Raw genomic sequence first — 23,612 nt, forward strand, 5'->3', positions numbered from 1 at the left:
TTTTTAAAACTTGTTGACTTTGGGCGCAGATTTGAGAACAAGCTGTATTTGATATTTATTAACACATTATTTTTTATATATAATAATAACCCACACCATTTGTATAAGGCTTTTTAAAATGGTGTGCAGAATTGTAAAATATATAAGGGGGGAATAATAATAATAATAATAATAATAATAATAATAATAATAATAATAATAATAATAATAATGCTTAGGCACATTACTGGTCCTAATTGCGCTACTGATTACAAGATAACTGTTTAAATATTTGAACAGGAGTGATGCATTTGCATATGTTGAAAGTAACCTGAGATCGGAGGTAAGAGTATAAACACTTTCTCTTCAGTTCAACTGAGGTTAGAAAAGGAAAAGCACATGAAATTGCGCTCCACATTTTTTTGGATTCAAATGATTACTCCGTGGACTCACAAATGTGTTTTTAAGTATTTATCTGGATGCCTACACATTTTCTTTTAATTATTATTATTATTATTATTATTATTATTATTATTATTATTATTATTATTATTATTATGCCAAGGATATTTGTGTGCTTGTGTGTACGTGTTTGATGAATGAAACTGAAGGTCGGGTCTATTAACTGAAGTTCCTGGCTTGCCAAAAGCCTGTCCAAGCAAGGATGGAATTAGCAACCAGAGCCGTTAGCAAATTAAGACACTGCACAACGAGGAGCAGATTGTACACAGTAACGACTCAGCCTCATCCTATTATCAGCCACTCGACTCAGAACCCAAACCTTCTGCATAACATGGAAGACAATTCCAGAGCCAACGGTAAGCGGGTCATTCTTTACAAACACTCAATCAACTGTATTGGGGAAGGGGCAGGGGAGAGGGTTAAACAGATATGTTGCCCTAATTATGACTCAAGTGTAGGCGTTAATTTTATTTTCGCACTTGCTGGGGGTTGTATGGGATAATGGCCATTTCGCTTAATATAGGTTTCGTCATTTCTTTTTTAAAATATAATATTTTCGGCATCGGCACTTAGGCTGTATGAATTTGTACACCAGTGTTACGGTGTTGTGTTGGACCCCGCTAGTGGGTTTTAAGTTAGAATTGAGACTTAATGAAAGCATATGCTATTGTCATATGAACAGGTTTATTGATTTTTTGTTCCATGATTAGTGCGACCTATAGTTTATGGTACACAGGTACCGAAGTCAAAACAAGTACAAACTTTAAAAATGAACGTGCTGATTAGTACTATTGTCCTACCATGTACAAAGGAACATAAATTTTACATGAAAAGCCCCAACAAAAAACGACTAAGGTACATGCAGAGGCTCTTAAATCACTCGAAGCTTTTTACATTAATACTTTGACTTTGAAAAATTGGATTATATGGGTATAATTTTGGAATAGGAAAAAACAATGGAAAATTAAATTAAAAGTATGCAGAATTTACAAAATTGGAAACAATAAATCGCTCGAGAAAGCTCAGAGCAGCTCAAAAATAATAATTTAAAAGCACACCTCGTGAGTTTGCAATTCCGGGCGTAAATGGAATTGTATGGCGGTGCTCTCATATTTGTTATGATCGGGAGTGTGCATCACCGAGGGAAATGGATGGATCTGTCCGCAGAACTGTGGTGCTGAACCGGGGAAGTCTTCAGCTGCCGACTTAAATTTCAAACTGCCGATAATATCATTATTTTTTTTTCTTGACAAATTGATTAAATGACTAAAGTGATTCATTTTCTCCAACTATTTGTTCTTTTGCTAGAGAAATATAATTTTGTTTATTTTATTTTTAAAACTATTTACTTTATATAAATGATATGTATAGGCCCACAGTGCTCCAGATAATGTTTTGGGTCAACGAGTAATTTATTCTCCAATTTTTAGTAATGTTATTTGAACTACTGTACAAAAACGTAGTTTTACAATAAAAACAACATGTTCTTATTTGCTTTATTGGCCACAAACAATATGGCTGTGAATCAAATAAACACAGAATCAGAACTACTTTTTAAAATTCCAAAGCTGCAGATGGAATATACTTAACAAAAGGCCTGCATGCACATACTATATATATATATATATATATATATATATATATATATATATATATATATATATATATATATATATATATAAACTGCACCGAAACTGCACTAATGCAAATAAAGAAACGATAATATTGCACTCCTTATTGGTCGTCTTGGTATAGCAATATATGAATGTGTATGTGTGCATTGTGTAATTCGTTCCTGTCTATGTCCATATTGTTTCTCAGACCCCCCAATAGACACCGCACAAGTGGAGTATCGAGAAGCGGCGGCCGTGGCTGTGAGCGAGTCCTCTTCAATACACAGTGGACAGTTCGGTACAGCACCGCTACCACAAAACCTCCCACAGGTCACCTTCAACACAACCGAGACTTCTTTAGATCTGTCAGAGTACTTTGAGGACCACCACAGAGCAGTAAGTAACCCGACTCGGTGGTTTATTATTATTATTATTATTATTATTATTATTATTATTATTATTATTATTAGTAGTAGTAGTAGTAGTAGTAGTAGTAGTAGTAGTAGTAGTCGTAGTAGTAGCATGTTCTGGGTTCAACACTCCTAACTCTTAAATCCTGTTTAAAAACACACAAGGTTTCACATACCCCAATTAGCACTAACCTTGAACTACTTTGCAGTATCGAAACCACCTCTAATGCCTTACTACTCATACGTGATCATATAAGTTTATTGCAGACATATTCAGCCAGCGTTGCTAAACTACGGTTTATTCAACTGTGTGGTTCGAGGGAACACTTTGATTGGCTAGCGATATTCTGAAGGGGCAGATTAATCTCTGAAGACCAGCTGCTGCCGCCTCACCACACTCATTTAATTTAACATCACACTCCGCACTAAGTATAATTCTTAGAATGTATTACAAATAAATTACATTTAAAACGACGCGTCCCTACTGTTGTCGAATGTATTTGTAAGTCTTAACATGTTGGCGCAGCATACCAATTGTTTCCTGGTTTTCAGAAATGTTTACAAATGAATAACATGTACCTTAAGTAAGGTAGAATTAAAACAGCGGCGCCGGGGAGTTGGGCACAGGACAGGGAGCGCTTGCAGCCTGGAAGAGCGTGTTGAGAGATTGCTAGTCAGAGCACCATTCAAACCACTGCGTTACAATATACATACTTTTATATTGTGGAGGATTCACCTGTAGTGTAAACATTATTCTGAATGAAAGGGAATGGGACTTTGTTCAAAATGACCAATCCCTCATGATCTATGCTCGTGTAACGGGCAGTGTTGTGTGATACACTGCCGTTACGAATCCTGTCCTGCCCCCTGTAGGGGAAAACCACGAATGCAGACATACCCGGCTGTATGATGTGCAAGAAAGATCGAAAGTAAATGATAATATATCCCTTCTCCGCACCTGCTTCAAATACCTGTTTCTTCAGCCCTAGCAACGCCCGTTGAGAAAATAAAACCAAACAATAAAATAATATTTATTGATTTTAGATTAAAAAAAATAGTTGCATAAAGCATTGAAACCAATTACAGCGTGTGTGATTAGCTCATCCCCTGTCTCGTTTTTGTGCTCAAGACTCGCCCCTCCCCATTCAATGAAAAGCCTCTAATAAGCAACCTGCTCAGAAGAACAGGTCTCTCGTGGTACCCAGCCGCGCGCATCAGTTCAGGAACAACGCCCAAACCAGATGCGATTGCAGGCAGCTCAACTGGAAGAATACCCCAAAGCTTGCACCGTATTTTTTACTTCTTACACGCAGTGGACCAATTTTACTTTAAGGAGAGAATGCTGGAGCCAATAAAAACACCTGTAAGTTATTTACTAAAGGACAAAAGTAAAGTGTTTTATTTATTTATTTTATTGTTTGCATTTTTGGAATGCCACCTTATAATATATCTATCTTTTAAGTCAATACCATAACTAGTGTAACTTTTATGTAATAGTTATCAATGATAAATATACATTTAAAGTATGTGGTGCACATTTTGGTAATACACGTCTTTGGTATAGAAAGAAGGGTTTATTTTTTCATATTAATTTCTTAACAGACACCCTTATCCAGGGCGACTTACAATTGTTACAAGATATCACATTAATATTACATACAATTAGATAATTTTTTTACACATTATTTTTACATACAATTAGCCATTTATACAGTTGGGTTTTTACTGGAGCAATTTAGTTAAAGTACCTTGCTCAATTGTCCCCCACCTGGGATTGAACCCACGACCCTCCAGTCAAAAGTCCAGAGCCCTAACCATTACTCCACACTGCTGCCTCGCTCAAAAATCGACATTAGAAAAAAAAGTGTTGTCATTTATAGATACATTTTTTTAGGTTCTGTGTTCTATGACTTATTGTTCACGAAAGATAACACTTTCCTATGTTATTTCTAGGTTCTTAATAATTTCATTGAAGGGAGCCAGCCAAACACCAAGAACGGGTTGTACTTTAGAGATGGGAAGAGGAAAGTGGACTATGTTTTAGCATACAACTACAGAACACACGTCTCTATAAAGAGCGCCTTGGTTTCCCAGGGACTGGCAGTGATTTCGAATGGCAACTCTGTGAATCCAGAAGGGAAGGCCCAGGTGCAAACCTTACAGTCTACACCACACGAGCAAGGGCTCGTCGTGGAAGTAGCTCCCCAGGACCTCCTGGAAGACGATCGGAGATGTCGTAGGGAGGCGTTTGAGCGTAACTTGGTGGAGGCTGGGCTCGAGATCGAAAAGGACGAGGAGGTAAGACTAATCTTGTGCCTCGCATGATGATGATGATAATGATGATAAAACTCAATTACAACACTATTATAACCCTAGCACGGGAAAAAAAAAACAACAACTTGGTGATTTGTTGAGCAGTTTATTATATTTTAGCATAAAATGAATTGAACATGATTGTGGAGCACTGCCATTTTAACATGCCTTTATCCATATCTTACTGTAACAAGCAATAATAGTATCTTTCTATATTAAAACTTGTGTTGACATATTTCATAAAATGTATAGATTCACCGGGTGGCAAATGTGGAACACCTCCTATAGCAGCCATGTTTGTGCAGATGGGCAGTGCTTCATATTACTGATTGATGATAGCAAACGGTAATATATACAAGCTGCATCTCCCTGTTGCACTGGCCACTTTATTAGGACCTGTTTGCCTGATTGAATTTGGCATATTTGTAGCGTCAAGTAACCCAGATGGCAATGGCTACTTTGAAGATGATAATGCACCCATCCACCGTGCCACAATTGTGCGTGAAAGCAGGTTTGGAAATAAGACTCCTACTGCATAGCGGTTTTGCTACAAGCCTGATAAGCCACAGTGTATAGGTAACAAGCTCAGGTGAGTCTTATACAACTCATAGCAAAATCAGAAATGAATTAAACTGCTATGCAATGGGAGTCGTATTTCCATTCCTGGAAAGGTTTGAGAAGCATGACAGATACTTCAGTCCCCTTAGCATGTCTGGGATGAACTTGTACAATGCATTTGTCCTCATGATCCTCTAACTACCCCTTTGCACCAAATGCTTGAAATTCTAATGAATGAATGGATTAACGTCCCTCGAGATATTTTCCAGCACAGTGCCTTACTGTGTGAAGACTTTGACCAGGGCAAACAGTAGGTAACAAGCTCAGGTGTGTCTTATTAAACTCATAGTAAAACCAGGAATGGATCAAACTGCTATGCAATGGGGAATCTCATTTCCATCCCTGTACTGGGTGCTCATGTGGCCAGCAATTTCCTCCCCCTGGGTACATACCCTCAGCTCCAGTTGGCATGGAATGGCTCATTGCAGGATTGCAATGGGAAGTTATATAAGGTAGTAAAAGTAAACACAGTATAATTGGAACATGGCATTTAAAGAGATCGGCTTTTAGGCTCGTTAGTGCGTCTTAAGGCTTAATTGCGTGGGAGAGGTGATTCATGCGTGATCATATAACATCCAGTGATCTTTGTTTTTCTTGTTTCTGGGCATGGTCCTGAAGGAGTTCTGAGCCCATTTAAAGCTGCGTTGTCCTGCAAACATTTTCAGTTTCAGATCTGATTGACTGCAAAGAGTCAAATTGACTCCAAGCGAATGTCATTTTAACCCTGTAATGCCCGCTCATTTTCGAAATGAGAAAAGCTACTTTATGTAACTAGATTCCGTTTATTGTAGAAAACACAATATTACTGCATATGACAAATTCTGGCTTGTGATTTAAAAAAATATATAATATGGAGGGGTAGCTAAGCATTGTATCATGTGATACAGAAACAGGCATTACAGGGTTAATTTTTTATACTATACTAGTTCCCTATACTTGTGATTCATGCAATATCTCTACAGTAAATACAGTACTGGTGTTGTTCAAACTGTTAACAACTTTTCAGTCTAACTTCTGTTTCTGTCTCTCCCTTTTGATACAGTATCTGAATTGAACAAAAACTGTGCTGGCACTTTGTAACAGACATCTTATTCAGAATTCATTTTATAACTAAATACGTATTAGGCCTATTATGTGGTTATCTTTCCTAATGTATTTACTTTTTTTGCTGCGAGAGGCTTTCTCTGGGAGACGAGACGCTTCAGCTTCTCTTCAGCCCCGCTTCAGCCCCACTCCGGCAGTCGAACCTGGGGCGAGCCCATTCCCTATTCACCTCTCCCAACCCGCTCTCCTTCTCACACTTGGTTTGCTTGTCTGTTGCTTCGAACTGAACTCCTGACCACTGTTTAGCCAGGCTATTTATAGTTTAAAAACTGCTAATTAAAATGATCTACAAGTGGAAATGTTACCTTTTTTTGTAAAAAATATAGGGTTGATCACATGGTGCTTTACGCATGGTTAATTCACGGAAAGTTAAACTTTTGCTTTACTGTATATGCATTATAGAGAGGGAGTTATTTTATTTTGTATTTTAGTCAGATGTGTGTTCTTATGGGCGCCCCCCCACCCCCTCCCCCATTTATAACGCTCATATTGTGTGTCCTCCCAAGACCCACGAGGGAGCACTGTATATATATATATATATATATATATATATATATATATATATATATATATATATATATATATATAATCAGTTGTAGTCAAAAGTTTACATACCCCAATGTATAATTTGTAGACATTTCTCGAAAATAAATAATTATAGGAAAAATCTTTTGTAGCAAAAGTTTTGCTTTTGTGGATGAGGAAAAAAAGTTAAAAGAAATTCTTCAATGCAAAATTGTTCCAGTTCATTCAAATTCCGAGGACTTCTGTTTGTGCACAACCTTCTACAACTCATGCCAAAGATTCTCAATCAGATTTAGACCGGGACTTTGACTAGGCCATTCCAGAACCTTGTTTTATTCTTCTTTAACCATTCTGAAGTAGATTTTGATGTGTGCTTTGGATCATTGTCATGTTGGAACGTCCAGTTGCGCTTTAAACCAAGTTTTGTAGTGAAGGGTTTAAGATGATTAGTCAATATCTTTCGGTATGTTATGGAATCCATTTTACCATGTATTGGGACTAAATTTCCTGTGCCATTAGAGGAAAAACAGCCCCATAGAAGGATATTACCACCTCCATGCTTGACAGTAGGTATGGTGTTCTTTTCTTTGTACGCCTCGCCAGACTTTCTCAAAACGTAGTGACTATCAGCGTGACCAAATAGCTCTATTTTTGTTTCATCACTCCACAAAACCTTTGACCAGAAGTCATATCCATCATTCAAATGCCGTTTTGAAAACTTTAAGCGATTGTCCTTGTGATGTTTTATTAAGAGTGGCTTTTTCCTTGGCCTGCAACCATTGAGACCTTCACCATGCAAACCCCAGTCCCACTTGCAGCCAATTCACGTTGAATATCTTTGGCAGTCAATCTCGGATTGTTATTAACCTTCCTCACAATACTTCTACTTGTTCTTGGTGAAAGAACCTTCTTTCTTCCAGACTGAGGGAGCATAGTGAGTGTATGAGTCTTGTTCTTCTTGATAATAGAAACAATAGTTGAAATTGGGATACTCAAATGCTTGGACATCTTCTTGTATCCTTCTCCAGCTTTATAACAATAAATCATTTTCTACCTAAGGTCTTCAGATAGCTCTTTACTTTTTCTCATATTAACTTATTGGTAATGACAACAATCATCCAATGCCTAACCCTTTTATACTCTCTAAGAACGTTCACCTACAATCCAGCATTTTCTAGACTTTTCTAGAATTAGGTGCTGCGTTATCATATTGAAATTTCTAGCACCTTGTAGACAATAATATCATAGCATCAAAGGGTATGAATACTTTTGAATTTAGCATTTTTGGAGCTTTGCAAAAAAATTGCTGAAATAAATAATTGTAGACATCTATTTCTTATAACTTTTCTTCCTCATCCACAAAAGCAAAACTTTTGCTATAAAAGTTTTTTTCTAAAATTATTTGTTTTCGAGAAATTTCTAGAAATGATAAATTTCCATTGGGGTTTGTAAACTTTTGACTACAATTGTATATACACTGCTGAGAAAAAGTCTAAGACATGTTGCATTTTTCTACTCTGATGCATTATGAGCATCATCAATTTACTCAAAGCCTGCACTAGTGTTTTCTACTATTATAACAACCATGACTTGCATAAAGAAAGAAAAACATTGAGTGAAATAGCTTACACCACTCGATTTTCAAGGTGTGGTATCAACAAGTACAGAGAAACATCATCTGTAAATGACAACTCCAGGACTGGAGCAATACTTGAAGATAATATCCTTAAGGAATAGAAAGAAGACAAGTGTTGAATTGACAACAGAACTGGCAGAAGGCACAGGTGTCATTGTCCATCCATCAACAGTCCAAAGCATCTTTGACCATTGTTCCATAGTCCAATTTCTGTGTTCTTGTGCATATTTTAGCCTTTTAGTCTTGTTCCCCTTTCTTAACAGAAGTATTCTTACTGCAACACTGTTCATTCTGCAAACATAGCCCTTCAGATGCTTTTATGACGTCTCAATATAAAATAAGAAACTGAAGCCTATTGTACATTTCTTGGTGTTTTGCTGCCCACAGTGATGATAAAGCTCCATTTTCTATATGCTGAGTACAGCATAAGACACACAAAGGTGACGTGATGCGTTTCTTGTAAACTTTGCAGTGTGTTCTGGAACGCTAAATGAGCCAAATTCTGTGTTAAAAACCTAAGATTTTATTCGGTAAATATTGGTAAAAGAAAATTAAAATTCCTTTAATACAGTGGTGTATAGATTAAAACTTCAGGTAACTGCCTGCCTGCACAGAACAGCTAAATAATGTAATCTGAATAGGTCTGTGGTAAATGCTTTGATTCCCCTATACAATGTTTTACTTCCTTTAAAATAATTATTTAGAACACTGATATGTGATCAGTAATCCTTTGGCACTATAAGTACTGTATCTGCATTACGCAGCAAGCTGTCCAGTGTAGGCTCTATGGAGGAATCAGCTGTTGCATAACATTACCTTTTGACTACAACTTTGCACAGTCTTCCAGGCTGCAGTCTGGTGCTAATGGTACAGTGTGCTGGGTTAGGGTTACAGCTTGAGCTGCCCTGCGGTTTAAATGATACATTTTTCATGTAGAGTTTGGTTGAAGAGCTGTGTGCTCGTCTGTAAGAGACTTATTTAATTAAAGGATGCACTGGGGCCTGACCAGTGAAGTTTAACTGGCAGACGGTTCCTGAGTTGAGAAACTGGATCCCTGCAAACTGAGGATCAATGAGGGATTCGCCATAAATTAGGCTGGCTGTCATCTTGGCTTGGAAACTTGAACTTTGACCCATTCGACACCTTGAGACCATCACTTTCAATTCAAACACAAAATGTCTCGTTTTCAACCACTCGACAACACCCACAGTACAGAAATGTTCATTAATGATCAACAAAATGAGAATATGTTAAAAAAAAAATTATGTAAAGCTGGCACATTCGTATCTCAGAGAAACTGAAGAGGAACAGGAAATTAAAACAAGGTAAAGACAATCATCCAAATAAAGCTGAAGCACTAACGGATAAAGACACAGAACGGCTGTACAGCATTGAAACACTACGTTAAAAAAAAAAACAACTGTACGGCTGAACCTCGTCTTCTTTAACATTAGCATCACAAGGGTATCCATGTATTATAAAAAATAATAATAATAGATGGGCCTCTTGAGTGAGTTACAGGAAAACAATTCCATCTCGGGTTTCTGTGACAGTTTATAAATTACTCGACCTTTGGTCTCATAATTTATGACTTCATAGGAACCCTAGATGGAATTATTTTCCTGTAACTCACTGAAGCCCATCTATTATATATATATAATTTATTTCAAAATACTCCATTCATAAATACACTATGTTAGTGCTACATGGACCAAGTATTTGATTAATTGCACTGAAATCAGACGCTGACAATCAGGCGAAGGTCACTGGTGTTCATCGGACTAATTTACCATTCCAAGTGAAACGAGTGAAGAAACGGCTGCTTGGATGTGTGATGTTTGCTGCTTTTATTAGACTCCAGAGATTCTGGAGCCAGATGGCAAGCCTAGTTACAGCTCTGTTTGTATGGGAGGTATTTTAACCTGGTCATCAGAACGATACAGACCACACACTTTGTGACAGTGTCTTGCCATTTGGCAAGACACTGCCACAAGGTTTTAACTTTTTTCCAATTCAGTTATAGAAGCCACACACTTTGAGGTGTCTTAACAATCGGTACATAGCTGTATTCTATGATTTTCTATGATCGAGTTCCATTACAGATGTTGTCCAGTAAATGCAAACCATTTCACCACTACGTTTTTTAATCATTTTGCTGTATTTCAGAAACATTTATACTTCTTCCGCTGCATAAACCCTGCTAACTTTCTGCATAACCCCTGCTAACTTTCTGCATAACCCCTGCTAACTTTCTGCATAACCCCTGCTAACTTTCTGCATAACCCCTGCTAACTTTCTGCATAAACCCTGCTAACTTTCTGCATAACCCCTGCTATGTTCCCAAAATCACCCCTTTCTTGTTTAGAATTATTGCTAAGGCTGCATGTACATTTTTATCATGGGATTTCACAATTGCTGTGAAATGTACCCATTGCCATGTAATATGCAGTTCCCAGTGAGCATTCCCATTTCTGAAAGAATAGTGTAAATATGCATATTTTTTATCACTGAAAAATAAATACAGCAAACGTTTGCCTTATTGACTCACTGCCTGTTACACTGCATTTAGGAACCTGGCAGACAGTTTCGTTTGCTTCCAGTAAATGATTGAATATGACATAAAGTTGCATAATTTCTTTAAAATGTTTTCAACAAAAAGACACCAGCTGCATCAAAGATTGGAAATATTTCTGCTAAAGATCGCTCTGTCCAGTACAAGAAGGGGACATTCCATGTGTCTGCTTTTATTTTTACATTTATTTATGTTTAAATTTTGTTTGATAATTCACTGAATATTCTACAATTTAGTATTTACATATTTAGGAACATTTCTTGTGTAATTAGAGAACAATACATTTTAAATGTGACCATGCAATTTTTTTCTACTTTAATAAATATTCTGTTAAATTGTGGAATATGTTGACATACCTATTTTTAGACTGTAAAATAAGTCCTAATTATTGGTGTTCTTTGTTGACAGATCAAAAACCAAGGAACTGGCTTCATCCGAATACATGCCCCTTGGCACGCTCTGAGTAGAGAAGCAGAATTCCTCAAAATAAAGGTGCCCACAAAACAGGTAAGTGCAGTAGAACGAGCGAACTGACCGGTCAACCGAAACCCCCACTTTAAACCAGAAGTATGCAATCACTCAACCATGCGTGCAACCAGATAGGCACTCCTATAAGTGACGTGCTGGTCATGAAGAAGGCAAACTTACTGTACCAACAGATGTATCCAGACAGAGGTGAGGCAGATTTCAAATCAAGAACAGGCAATTTTACTAAGAACATTTTAGTTTTAAAGAAAGCCAAAGGAGGCTGAGTGACTGAGCAAGCTGCACCAATGCATTTTGTTTAAAATAAAAACAAGCGCTACGTTAACCCATGTTATCCTGGATGTTTAAATCTTTGTTTTTGCTACAGTTACGATTTCAATGGTAACTTATCTTTAGCCTTTTCCCTTTTATAGTACAATTTCAAAGTCTTTAGAACTATAACAATATGAGTATTGCATCACTGTGCTGTATCCTTGTATTATTCACCAGATTGAGGGTGTAGATAGCAGGTGTACACATTCATTAAAACCACTGAAAACTCATTTTTAGAGCTACAGACATTTAAGACTTTCCTAAGGTCTACTGTAGTCAAATTAGTTTTTCTGTCTTGTTTTTTTCTTGGGTGTCCTTTCCTAGTACATGTTCACCTGTCTTAGCAATCACAATGACCACACACCTTGTTTTGTTTTGCAGGTCTATGAAGTAAAAGAAGAAGATGGCATGATAACCGCACTTCATAAAGTTTGGCACAAGATCACAAGGCCTTTTGAACCCAAGGTGCAACACCTGGAAAATGACACCAAGACCAAGCACATCTCTTATGATTTCACCAGAGAAAAGATCCACCTGTAAGTACTCACATGTGCTGCCAAGTTCATCCTTATAGGTATGGGTTGGGGTGAATGTCACCCTTACATTTAAACACATGACAAGAAAACCACTTTTCCAAACTGAAACCTGGTAAGGACTTTTCTGTGTTATTTGTTTTGTATTCAGGTACAAAAGCTGCATTGATTTCTTGCAACATTAGACACACACATTTGTATATAAGCAAATTTCTTTACTGATCCAAAAGAACAGGATTTTGATCAAATGAAACCTTCTGACATTCAAACAGGGCTCTATTCATTTTAAAAGGTTTCCTGTTTTTTTGGTAGGCCAGAATATTTTCTTCAATAACTGAGTGGTTCTTATTCCAAATACATACATGCTGTTTTATTACACCGTGTAACACATTTTTTTTTTTTTGGTTCCTGGGTAGTAAGTGTTATTTCCTAATTGCTTATGCCTCAAAAGTATAGAAAATGGTCTATTATTCCCCACAGACTTTGCTTTTGTGACCAGGACAGTGATATTTTGAAATTTACCTATTTTCCAGAACATTCCAGATAGATTCAGTGCTGAGTAAACTTGGAGTAACTTCTAGAACTTTCTAGAACTTTCCAGTAATATAAATAGTAGTATAAATACAGGGGCCTTAAGCCCACCAGTTCAGTTTAGTTCCAGCTGCCTAAGTGGATACATATCTGCATTTTTCTGAGATGGCATCAAGGTCACAGGAGACTTCAAAATGGTGGTATTCCTGATGGGTCTCCAAGGCGGTTTTACCAAGTTTCCTTGCTATCTTTGACTTTGGGACAGCAGGGACACCAAGGCGCACTACCACAGGTGGGACTGGCCACAGCGGACCGGGTTCTCTGTGGGGAGGAACAACGTCAAGTGGGAGCCACTGGTGGACCCCCGGAAGGTGCTGATGCCACCACTGCACATCAAATTGGGTCTTATGAAACAATTTGTCAGAGCTCTAGATAAGGAGTCGGCAGCCTTCAAGTACCTTCAAGACTTCTTCCCTAAGCTGTCTGAGGCAAAGGTCAAAGCCGGTGTCTTCGTCGGACCACAGATAAAGAAGATCCTGGAGTGCAATGAATTCCCCAAGAAGCTCACTAGTAAGGAGAAAGCGGCTTGGAACAGCTTTGTCGCAGTGGTTCGGGGCTTTCTGGGCAATCACAAGGCCGAAAACTATGTGGAGCTGGTTGAGACTCTGGTGAAGAACTACGGCACAATGGGCTGTAGGATGTCCCTCAAAGTCCATATCCTTGATGCTCATCTTGATAAATTCAAGGAGAACATGGGAGCGTACTCGGAGGAGCAAGGCGAGCGCTTCCACCAGGATATACTGGACTTTGAACGCCGCTACCAAGGAAAGTACATCGAGAACATGATGGGAGACTACATTTGGGGGCTGATTCGTGAAAGTGATTTACAGTATAATCGTAAATCTCGAAAAACTACTCACTTCTAAATCTTTTGTAGTCATTTTTGTATTACTTTAGTATAAATACATGTTAATTTGGATTCATATGTTGTTTTTTTCTGACTTTATGTGAATGAAAAGACACAAATTCGCCCTTTTTCTAATTGGAAATAGGTTAATTTCAAAATATCACTGTCCTGGTCACAAAAGCAAAGTTTGTGGGGAATAATAGCCATTTTCTACACTTTTGAGGCATAAGCAATTAGGAAATAACACTTACTACCGAGGAACAAAAATTGTGTTACATAGTGTAATTTATATCAGCCATTCTGTCTTAAGGAACCCAGAAAGGATAATCTGGCTGCAAATCGTACATAATTGGTGCCTTGCCTCAAAGTTTAACTTTTCTCCTTTTTCTCATACAGCTACAGTACAGTTCAGGCTTTACAGTATATTTTTTAATGGATTTGTCTGTTGAGTACTGTCGCGTTTATACAGAACTGCAAATAAAAAAAGAGAGACAGAGAAAATAAATCTGTAGCAGTACATGGGGGTAGTATGCACAAGATTGGGCTTTCAAAGTGCTTTTGGAATATCTTCTTTCCCAGGTCTATCAACCTGATGGAGGTGAACCGTGTTGAGCTTCACCCCACCTACCTACCTGACCCTGTACCTCTCATGTTGCTTTTCAGATACAACATCAAAGACAAGGAGACGTTCTTCGACAATGCCACACGGAGTCGAATAGTAAGTGTGCTTCTCTCTGTGTCTTTTCAATCAGCTGGATTTCGGCACGCTAACTCCAACATTACTTAGCAACACAGGAGTAGACAAGCAGGTGCTGTCAGTCCCTGGTGATTAGAGAGCTGCTCTGGTGGATACGTGCTTAAAAACATGCACTGACCTGTAACACGCAATAATAGCTGTTTCTTTTTTATTTTTTTCAAAGCTCTTTCAAACACTGCAGATCTGTATGCAGGTATAGGAAAGACAATTTAAAACTGCAGATTGCCCTAGTAGCAAAACAAAAAAAGAACACTCAAACTAGCAGACCAGTAAGCTAATCTAATATACTGCACAGTGATGTCTGACACTGTTTTTTCAATGCAAAATGCACAACAGTGATATCATCTTTAATATTCATCTCATAATGCTAAACAACATGCTGGAGACTGGCGCTCAGGTTAGAAAAATGCAAAGTACGAAATTCAAATGATAAAAATTGCACAAGTGGGTCTGTATAGAATACACATGGGGGTGGGTGGGAGAGAGAAATAAGATTGTGGACATTATAGATATAGTATATTTCTGAAAATATACCCTGTTGTAGCTTCAAGGAAGGTGAATCAACTTCCATAGTAAATGTTTTATTTTTTGCCATCGCTTTGGTGAAACTCCCATTTTATAGACGCTTGTCCCTTCAGGAATTTTTAAAAGGTGGTTGCTGGGAGTCCTGAGATGATATTATGTGGACCTCTCGCCGTGTCAGCCCAATTTGCAGTAGTATTGTGTTTAATTGGTCACTATGCTGTTGCAGGTAGTAATGAGTGGACTTGTTTAATTGGTCACTGTGCTGTTGCAGGTAATGAGTGTGGGTGTTTAATTGGTCACTGTGCTGTTGCAGGTAATGAGTGTAGTGTTTAATTGGTCACTGTGCTGTTGCAGGTAATGAGTGTGGGTGTTTAATTGGTCACTGTGCTGTTGCAGGTAGTAATGAGTGTGGGTGTTTAATTGGTCACTGTGCTGTTGCAGGTAATGAGTGGACTGGTTTAATTGGTCACTGTGCTGTTGCAGGTAGTAATGAGTGTGGGTGTTTAATTGGTCACTGTGCTGTTGCAGGTAATGAGTGTTGGTGTTTAATTGGTCACTGTGCTGTTGCAGGTAGTAATGAGTGGACTGGTTTAATTGGTCACTGTGCTGTTGCAGGTAATGAGTGTGGTGTTTAATTGGTCACTGTGCTGTTGCAGGTAATGAGTGTGGGTGTTTAATTGGTCAATGTGCTGTTGCAGGTAATGAGTGTGGGTGTTTAATTGGTCACTGTGCTGTTGCAGGTAGTAATGAGTGGACTGGTTTAATTGGTCACTGTGCTGTTGCAGGTAATGAGTGTGGTGTTTAATTGGTCACTGTGCTGTTGCCAGTAGTAACTGTGGGTGTTGGCTGCACTCTGAGTCAGCTGGTTCTTTGCTCTCTACTTCAACAGGTCTATGAAATCTTGAAGGCCACAGGCAGCACCAAAGGACAGTATGGCAGTAGAGGTGAGTGTCCTGGGAAACGTGTAATTCCAGGAGATCTGACACATCATCCAGGGAAACCTGCTTGCTTTTACTAAACTACATGGTGAAACAGAGTGACTCCGAGTGGGACATTTATTGCCCTTCATGTTAAGTAAATTGTAACTATACATAATAACATTGTAATTCTGTGTAAGTAGAAATGCATTTACTAAGTAACTACTATGCAAATACACAGTAATTGGAGACACTCAAAGTAAAGTGTTACCGGACGAGGCTTGAAGCCGATGCTCAGTAACATCTCCACACTTGCTGTTGGTTTCTCTCTTCAGGTATTGCAGCTTTAATAGCAAACGGCACCTACGATTCAGCCTATCCACTTCATGATGTGAGTACACACAACAATAAAAACACAAGAAAAGATTGTGCAGACGAAGAAGCTTCTAGAAATTATAACACTCTGGCTTCAGACTTTAAAGAGTAAGTAGCAGGGTTCCGAAAAAAAAATATAGCGTTATACGTCCCTGTGTGTTGCTACAACCCTTTCAGGACCAAACGTTTTTCAGTGGTACACTCCCCCAGGACCAGGCGTTTTTTGGCTGTATTTGACTCTTTCTATCTTCCTAAAAAATCACAAAAAATCTATTTTTTACAGTAGCATCTTGGAAATGGTGTCTTCAGAAACCACAAAACTCAATCCAGTCTTTAAACAGTATATTTAGTATTTAAAAAGTAAATAATGTTTTTTTATTATGCATTCCGCTTGGTGTTTTCAAAGAGACAAATGTATAAAAATTTATATTCTGTGACCTGAGGGACCTTACAATACATTGTTCCACCTGCAGGATTTATTTTGAAAAGAGCTTTGAAACAGATTTAGTTATAAGTGTAAAACGTTGTCAGGATGTTAACAATGAAAAGAAAAAATACAGGTACGTTGTTTAAACAGTTGTAGCAACACGTGGGGACATGTCACACTATATTTCTCAGAGCCCCGCTACTTACTCTTTAAGTTACACTGTATTTTCGGAGACCCGTCCAACACTCAATATAGCCCGTGCTTGTACTGTATCACTCTCCCCTGAGTGGTGTTTCAGGCCTCCAGTGTATGTCTATCACAAGCCTGGGCCAGCTGATTGATCATAGTTGTCAATTGCTACCAACTGGCATTTACGGTGTAACTACCGCAGACACAGTTCCAGAGCCTCAGTGTTCTGAGCATCGACCAGTGAACCAAACACACCACTTGGAGCCAGAAAGCAAATAACAATGCTCACAGGCCCAGATTCAACACTGCTCTATGGGCCATTTCTTTTGTGTAGACCCTTTTATGAAGACATTACATATGGCATTACAGAAGACATTTTCATAAAATCATTGGCAGTAATGTACGTTTCCAAGTGTTTGGTGGCTACCTCTAATCAAGTTGAAAGTGTACTTTCTCTGGCACTCTTTGCTGTGTCAGGTCTCCAGGGGAGACATGGGGTTTGATACAACAAAGCCACTGTTCACTCAGCTTAAGTGTAGCTGTTGTTAATAGGTTCCAATTGGGATGTGACTTATAATACATTTTACAATTACAGACATTTCAGAGCAACCTTTGTTTGTGTTGTGCTTGTAGTGTGCAGTTCTGTGTGGGGCTTATAGACCCAGTTAGTAACTGATGCAAGGTGTGTGTGTGTGTGTGTGTGTGTGTGTGTGTGTGTGTGTCTATGTGTTTTATAAGTGTGGGAGAGTGGCTGGAACCAGACAGAAAGTGCAACTCAAAATAAACGAACACAACACAATCATATTAAAATTTTGCCTTGGGGTAGGCAGAACAAACAATATACATTTTTCCAGGAACAGTTGCTTGAAACCTGGTTCCAGGTGACGGGGAGATTTAGCTTGAGGCAACTTTGCTGTACCAAACCCCAAGTCATCCCTGGTGTGCCATGCAGTCTCCTGAAACCAAGTTCCAAGCCACAAAGAGGCTTTGTGTTTCTCATTAACCGTCTGCCTTTCTGTCTCACTGGACTGACAGCAGCCTTTTACACCCAACCGCCCAGCAGGTGGAATAATAAACCAGTCACCCTGGATAAGGGCATCTGCTAAGAAATAAATAATAATAATAATAATTGATTGGCAAACCAATCAAGGCCCCAGGTCCCCCATCTCAGCCCTATTTTAAAGCAGGTGGAGGGGATTTTAACCCTGTCACACTTGTTTATTATTGCTGCGGTGCCATGTTGAATGCTACAAATGGAGTCACGTCTTTTTCTATCCCAGGGGAACTATGAAGGTACTGAGGTGAATGAGCGGAAGGTAAGTGAAGCCCTCTTTTTATTTTGCATTTCTCTACCCTTTTGGCTGGTATTATCTGCTTTAGCTTACTCTCTGAGGTAAACAAAATGTATAAATAACTTATTTCATCATATCAATATTGCTTTGAAGGGACTGATCATACTTTGGGACAATAAACAATAACACATGGCTCTTCTTCGTTGAACTCCACTCACATTAGTGAGCACTACATAGTTCTTGATTTACTGTTCTGTGTTAAATCAGATTGTCTTTACCAAGTTCATTAAAACATGTATTTTCATCTACGGTCTCCTATGCTGTACGACACTGTAATGAGTAAAACATTGACAACATATACATTATAGGGCAGCAGTGTGGAGTAGTGGTTAGGGCTCTGGACTCTTGACCAGAGGGTTGTGGGTTCAATCCCAGGTGGGGGACACTGCTGCTGTACCCTTGAGCAAGGTACTTTACCTAGATTGCTCCAGTAAAAACCCAACTGTATAAATTGGTAATTGTATGTAAAAATAATGTGATATCTTGTAACAATTGTAAGTTGCCCTGGATAAGGGCATCTGCTAAGAAATAAATAATAATAATGTCTGTAGATCAGAACATTTCAATTAAACAGCAACTTTCTTACACGTGAGCTGTCAAAAACTTCTTTATGGCTCATTCCTTGATTTGGCTCATTTATGTCACCATACATCTATTAAACCCCCAACACATTGATATCTCAAATATTTTTCTACATCACTTAGAGTCTGATTGGATCAAGCTGTGCCTGCTACGACTTTAGAGCATTTTACAGCACTGGGAATCCCCCACCATCCACCCCCACAACCTATACATGGTTTATTCCTGGGATTCCCCTGGAAAATAGCTGTTTGAAGCAGTCCAGGTGGATTCATCAGTGCTGAAAATTGCATGTACAGCTTAGTGTGTGACGTAATGGAAGTTTTTTGATAATAACAATACTGAAAGCTGAAAGATCACTTGTGAGAAAACTAACAGGCCAACCTTCAAAGGTTTTGCTCTGCTCCATTTTTTTTGTTGGCTAATATGCCCCTTATTTGCTCTGACTATTTTGATTGATCCCTGTCTGGTTATTGCTCGAGAGCACACGATCAGCTATTCATATATTAATTCCTATGGTAATGAAGGACATGCCCTTTTAAATAATCTGAACATTATAATGAAAAATATATAAATAAAAGAAATGATAGAGGAGAAAAGACCCACCTCCTCTAATGCTTTGTGCAAGTCTCAGTTTGTAGTGTAATGATTATTTATTAACAACCAGTATGTTAAGGTAACATGTATGGGACCATACAAAGGTTTACAGCCAAACACAAAAATGTTTAGAGTTCTTATACATCAGCCCTATCCGACTCTTTCTGTGTTATTTCCTGCTTTCCAACTTGAAAAAGTGTGCGTGTGAATCCACTCAGCTTGTGTCGACAGGACATTCAATCCCTTACAGAAGCAGTACAGATTATGGTTTGGATTTGATTATTCTTGCTTGTTTCGTTCCTGCTCAAGATACACAGTAATTACAGACACTTCATGTAAAGTTTATCCTAAACAATTTCTTGCTCAGTAATTGAATCTCCTTTTTTAAGCTGCTGCATGAAGAATGGGCCAGATATGGTGCTTTTTACAAATACCAGCCGATTGATCTCATAAGGTAATGCACTCTGTACACTTCTAATTGTTTTACTGTAAATCCTACTCAGTGTGGGATGTCATGCTCAGATCACTCGGAATATGAGGAAAATTGCCATTTTAATAGGGTTTTTTTTTTTTTTACATTTTCCTCTATTTTATGGCGTTTCATTTTGCGTGGTACAGTAGCACCAATACCCTTAAGCAGTTTTCACATGCTTTTCCCATGGTTACTTTCCCAATGCATTTAACATAGTTTACCCTGGTTTACCATGTTTTGTAATATGGCTTACCATACCTCTCTGGGCTATACAATGCTTACCTATGCTTTACCATGCTTTCACTGTGCTTTATTACACTTTTTTAATACTATGGGTAATACTAAGTGTATTAAGTCCTTTTTTATCGTTTTTTTTTTCTTTAACTCTCTGCCTTTACCTAGCTTAGCGCTTGTCTGGAGAATCCTAAAAGCTGTGACTGAATAGTGTTCCTCATTCTATTAAAATCACGTGACAATGTGACCTTTTAACTTTTCCTGCCCCACCTACTCAACATTTATTTGGCAGAGTTGAAAGGTCACATTGCCACATGGTGAGGAAGGAACGAGGACGTCTCCATTAGGTCATTAAAATAGACTTTCTGTTTCTAACTCAATTTCTTTACTTATTCCTTTGACAGGAAGTACTTTGGAGAAAATATCGGACTGTACTTTGCATGGCTGGGGGTCTACACTGAGCTTCTTATTCCAGCGTCAGTCGTGGGAATCATAGTGTTTCTGTATGGATGTGCAACACTGGACACCAACATACCAAGGTAACCAATAGGGGTGTGCTGATACTCATACTCAGAGTCCTAATTACCTTATCAGGTATTAAATAAATCCATTCATTAATGTGTTGACTTCAAAACAAGAAAAGCTGTCCTTCCCTCACCTTTACAATGGAGTACTAATCAATGGCAATTCATTTCCAGACTGAGTTTTTTAAAAGCCGATTTGGGTTTTAAAGCTGACAGCAGGGCAGAATAAGTAACCCAGATGAGAGGAAAATGTGCTTCCAATTGGCTTTTAAAACGCTCAATGCAGAATGCGGTTACTGCTAATCAAGTTGAGAGTGTACTTTCTCTTGTACTCTTTGTATGACGGACACAGCAAAGAGGTGGTTGCTGAAATCCATTGACTGACTCCAATCTCCATACGCATGTTCATAGTCAAATATTTGCTAGATTTTGGATCAATAATAAAAGATAAAGTCTAGCCTTGATTTAAGCATAATAAGAATAATAAAGCCATTACATTTTGAAAATATAACTATCGGAAGTGATTATTGCTATTGGGGACCTGCAGGAAAGCAGATTATACTGTATGTCTGAGACTGTTAAGTGGAGGGAATTTTAAGATTTTCAGGCAGTCATTTGACTTTATTGTCGTCTAAATGGACCCTGAGCTATAGCGTCAGTGGATGTGATCCAAAATTCGAAGTCTGACCCCCTGTTCCTCTGAACCTCCGGTCCAGCAAAGCTGAAATTTGACATTATAAAAGAAACCCAAAGAAACTGGGCAGGAAAATGAAGAAATAATAACCTTTAACTTTGCATGCATGTGTAACAAGGTGGAGGCTGGGCACCAAACAGCGACCCGGCACACTGCAAGCAAACGTCTTAACCCCAATGCAGTAGAGCTGGTTCCTTCTGCATTCGTGGTTACAGAGCTTTTAACCTAACCTCATCTCATCTCACGGACGGGACAGAATCCATAACAGCAGTGTATAACACAACACTGCCCTTTTCACATTTGACTCTCATTCCAAGCTCTGTCCTGCTAGACCCCAGTGTTAATACTGATTCTGTTTCTGTAGCCTTGAGATGTGCGAGTACAACTTTACCATGTGCCCCCTGTGTGACCAGTTCTGTGACTACTGGAACCTCAGCACAGCCTGTTCCACCGCCAAAGCCAGCCACCTCTTCGACAACCCGGCCACCGTCTTCTTCTCTGTATTCATGGCTCTCTGGGGTAAGACCTGAGAGGATATGGTAAAACGTGTGCTTAGTCATGCTTAACTAATGCTAGTGTTAGGGTTAATGAATTGTATTACAGTATTACACATTTGAATTACAGACACTAGTCCGTCTTGCCCAGCTCTGCTCTACAATCCACCTCCCAAGTGTAATGGAACCCCAGCTAATAGACTTGAGCTAATGTAGAATGACTGACAAAATACTTTAATAACAATAAAAAATAAAAAAAAGAATTTCTGAATTCCAGCACTGGTTTTCCAATGTGACCTGAGCTGGACTTGAACCCAGGCCTTTAAAGAGGAAAAAGCAAGCGAGACACCATTGCTAGTACGCTGTCCCTGTCAGATCCCCCCTCATGAAGCTGTTTAATTACTGTGCATTATGTTATATTCCGTCACGCTGCCTTGCCATTGCTAGAGCAGTCACACTGTGCATCGTCTCGGCTGACTGACAGGCCCATTGTCTCTGCCCTTACGAAAGCAGATGGTCTTACGCCGTCGTAAATCAGCTTTTGTGAAATGGGGACAGTGGCATGCATTATTACTGACACTCCGGGAGGGAACGCTTGGTTATCTACAATCTATTGAGATTGTCCGTGCCCCAGGGAGGGCCATGTACAACAATCCACCTATTGTGGACATATACTATGTGATGGCTATAGCTTGAATGGAAATCTACTCATGTTACTGATTCTGGTGTACGATTAAAAGGCTTATAGCAGCCCGTTGGTAAATCTATTTCTTTGTATGGTACTCCTGGGATACTGTATATGCTTCCCAATGCTTTCATTCAAGAATACGTTGACCTTTTTGAACTTGGTGCAGGTACTGTAATGAAACAGTTATTAGGTTGTTTAGGATCATTTTAATTCTGTTTTAATCATTGCATCCTGGTGACTTTTTAAAACTCAGAACTCTGAAACATGTCACCTCTCAAAGGACAGCTGGTACGCCAGAGTGTAACCATAAGCCTATCCCCACTGCAACATTCTGCCCCATTTGTTCTACTGTATGTAGTATTTCTTCCTGATGTATTTCTTGCGTGTTGCAGGCATTCATGTTAATGGTTACACTCTGGCATGCCAGATGTACTTGGAGGTTAGATGTGATTCTTAGAGCTCTGTTGAGACTACAGGGGTTATGTAGGCATCTACGTTTTTAAAAAGAAACCAGATTAAGATGCTAAAACATACTTTATCAAGGCAGTTTCAACAGGAGACGGGGCACTCAGCTGTTCGTTTATCATTTTTCCACAGCCACCATGTTTCTAGAGCATTGGAAGCGGCGACAGATAAGGCTGTGTTACCAATGGGATCTCACTGGGCTGGAGGAGGAGGAGGTGAGTGCCACTCTGCACCATTAACTAGCAGATCAACAGCAGAGCAGCTGTGCAGTCAGGAGCTCTGATCAACAGCAGAGCAGCTGTGCAGTCAGGAGCTCTGATCA

At 38.8% G+C, this 23,612-nt stretch overlaps 1 protein-coding gene across 2 annotated transcripts in view; it reads left to right on the plus strand.

The window, feature by feature from the left end:
* The first annotated feature begins 599 nt into the window (after positions 1 to 599).
* The window catches only part of LOC117420045 (anoctamin-1-like), an 85,833-nt gene continuing 62,820 nt past the window's right edge, over positions 600 to 23,612 (plus strand). For both annotated transcript variants that reach the window (XM_058986391.1, XM_058986392.1), the window contains exons 1-13: positions 600 to 797; positions 2,263 to 2,450; positions 4,418 to 4,762; positions 11,641 to 11,739; positions 12,412 to 12,566; positions 14,665 to 14,719; positions 16,173 to 16,227; positions 16,536 to 16,591; positions 18,472 to 18,507; positions 20,109 to 20,173; positions 20,830 to 20,964; positions 22,008 to 22,162; positions 23,423 to 23,505. In XM_058986391.1, the coding sequence (XP_058842374.1) occupies positions 644 to 797; positions 2,263 to 2,450; positions 4,418 to 4,762; positions 11,641 to 11,739; positions 12,412 to 12,566; positions 14,665 to 14,719; positions 16,173 to 16,227; positions 16,536 to 16,591; positions 18,472 to 18,507; positions 20,109 to 20,173; positions 20,830 to 20,964; positions 22,008 to 22,162; positions 23,423 to 23,505 (1,581 nt within the window). In that variant the 5' untranslated portion in view covers positions 600 to 643. The remainder of the gene's footprint in view (positions 798 to 2,262; positions 2,451 to 4,417; positions 4,763 to 11,640; positions 11,740 to 12,411; positions 12,567 to 14,664; positions 14,720 to 16,172; positions 16,228 to 16,535; positions 16,592 to 18,471; positions 18,508 to 20,108; positions 20,174 to 20,829; positions 20,965 to 22,007; positions 22,163 to 23,422; positions 23,506 to 23,612) is intronic.

Source organism: Acipenser ruthenus, chromosome 14, assembly GCF_902713425.1.
Source record: "Acipenser ruthenus chromosome 14, fAciRut3.2 maternal haplotype, whole genome shotgun sequence".
Taxonomy (NCBI): Eukaryota; Metazoa; Chordata; class Actinopteri; order Acipenseriformes; family Acipenseridae; genus Acipenser; species Acipenser ruthenus.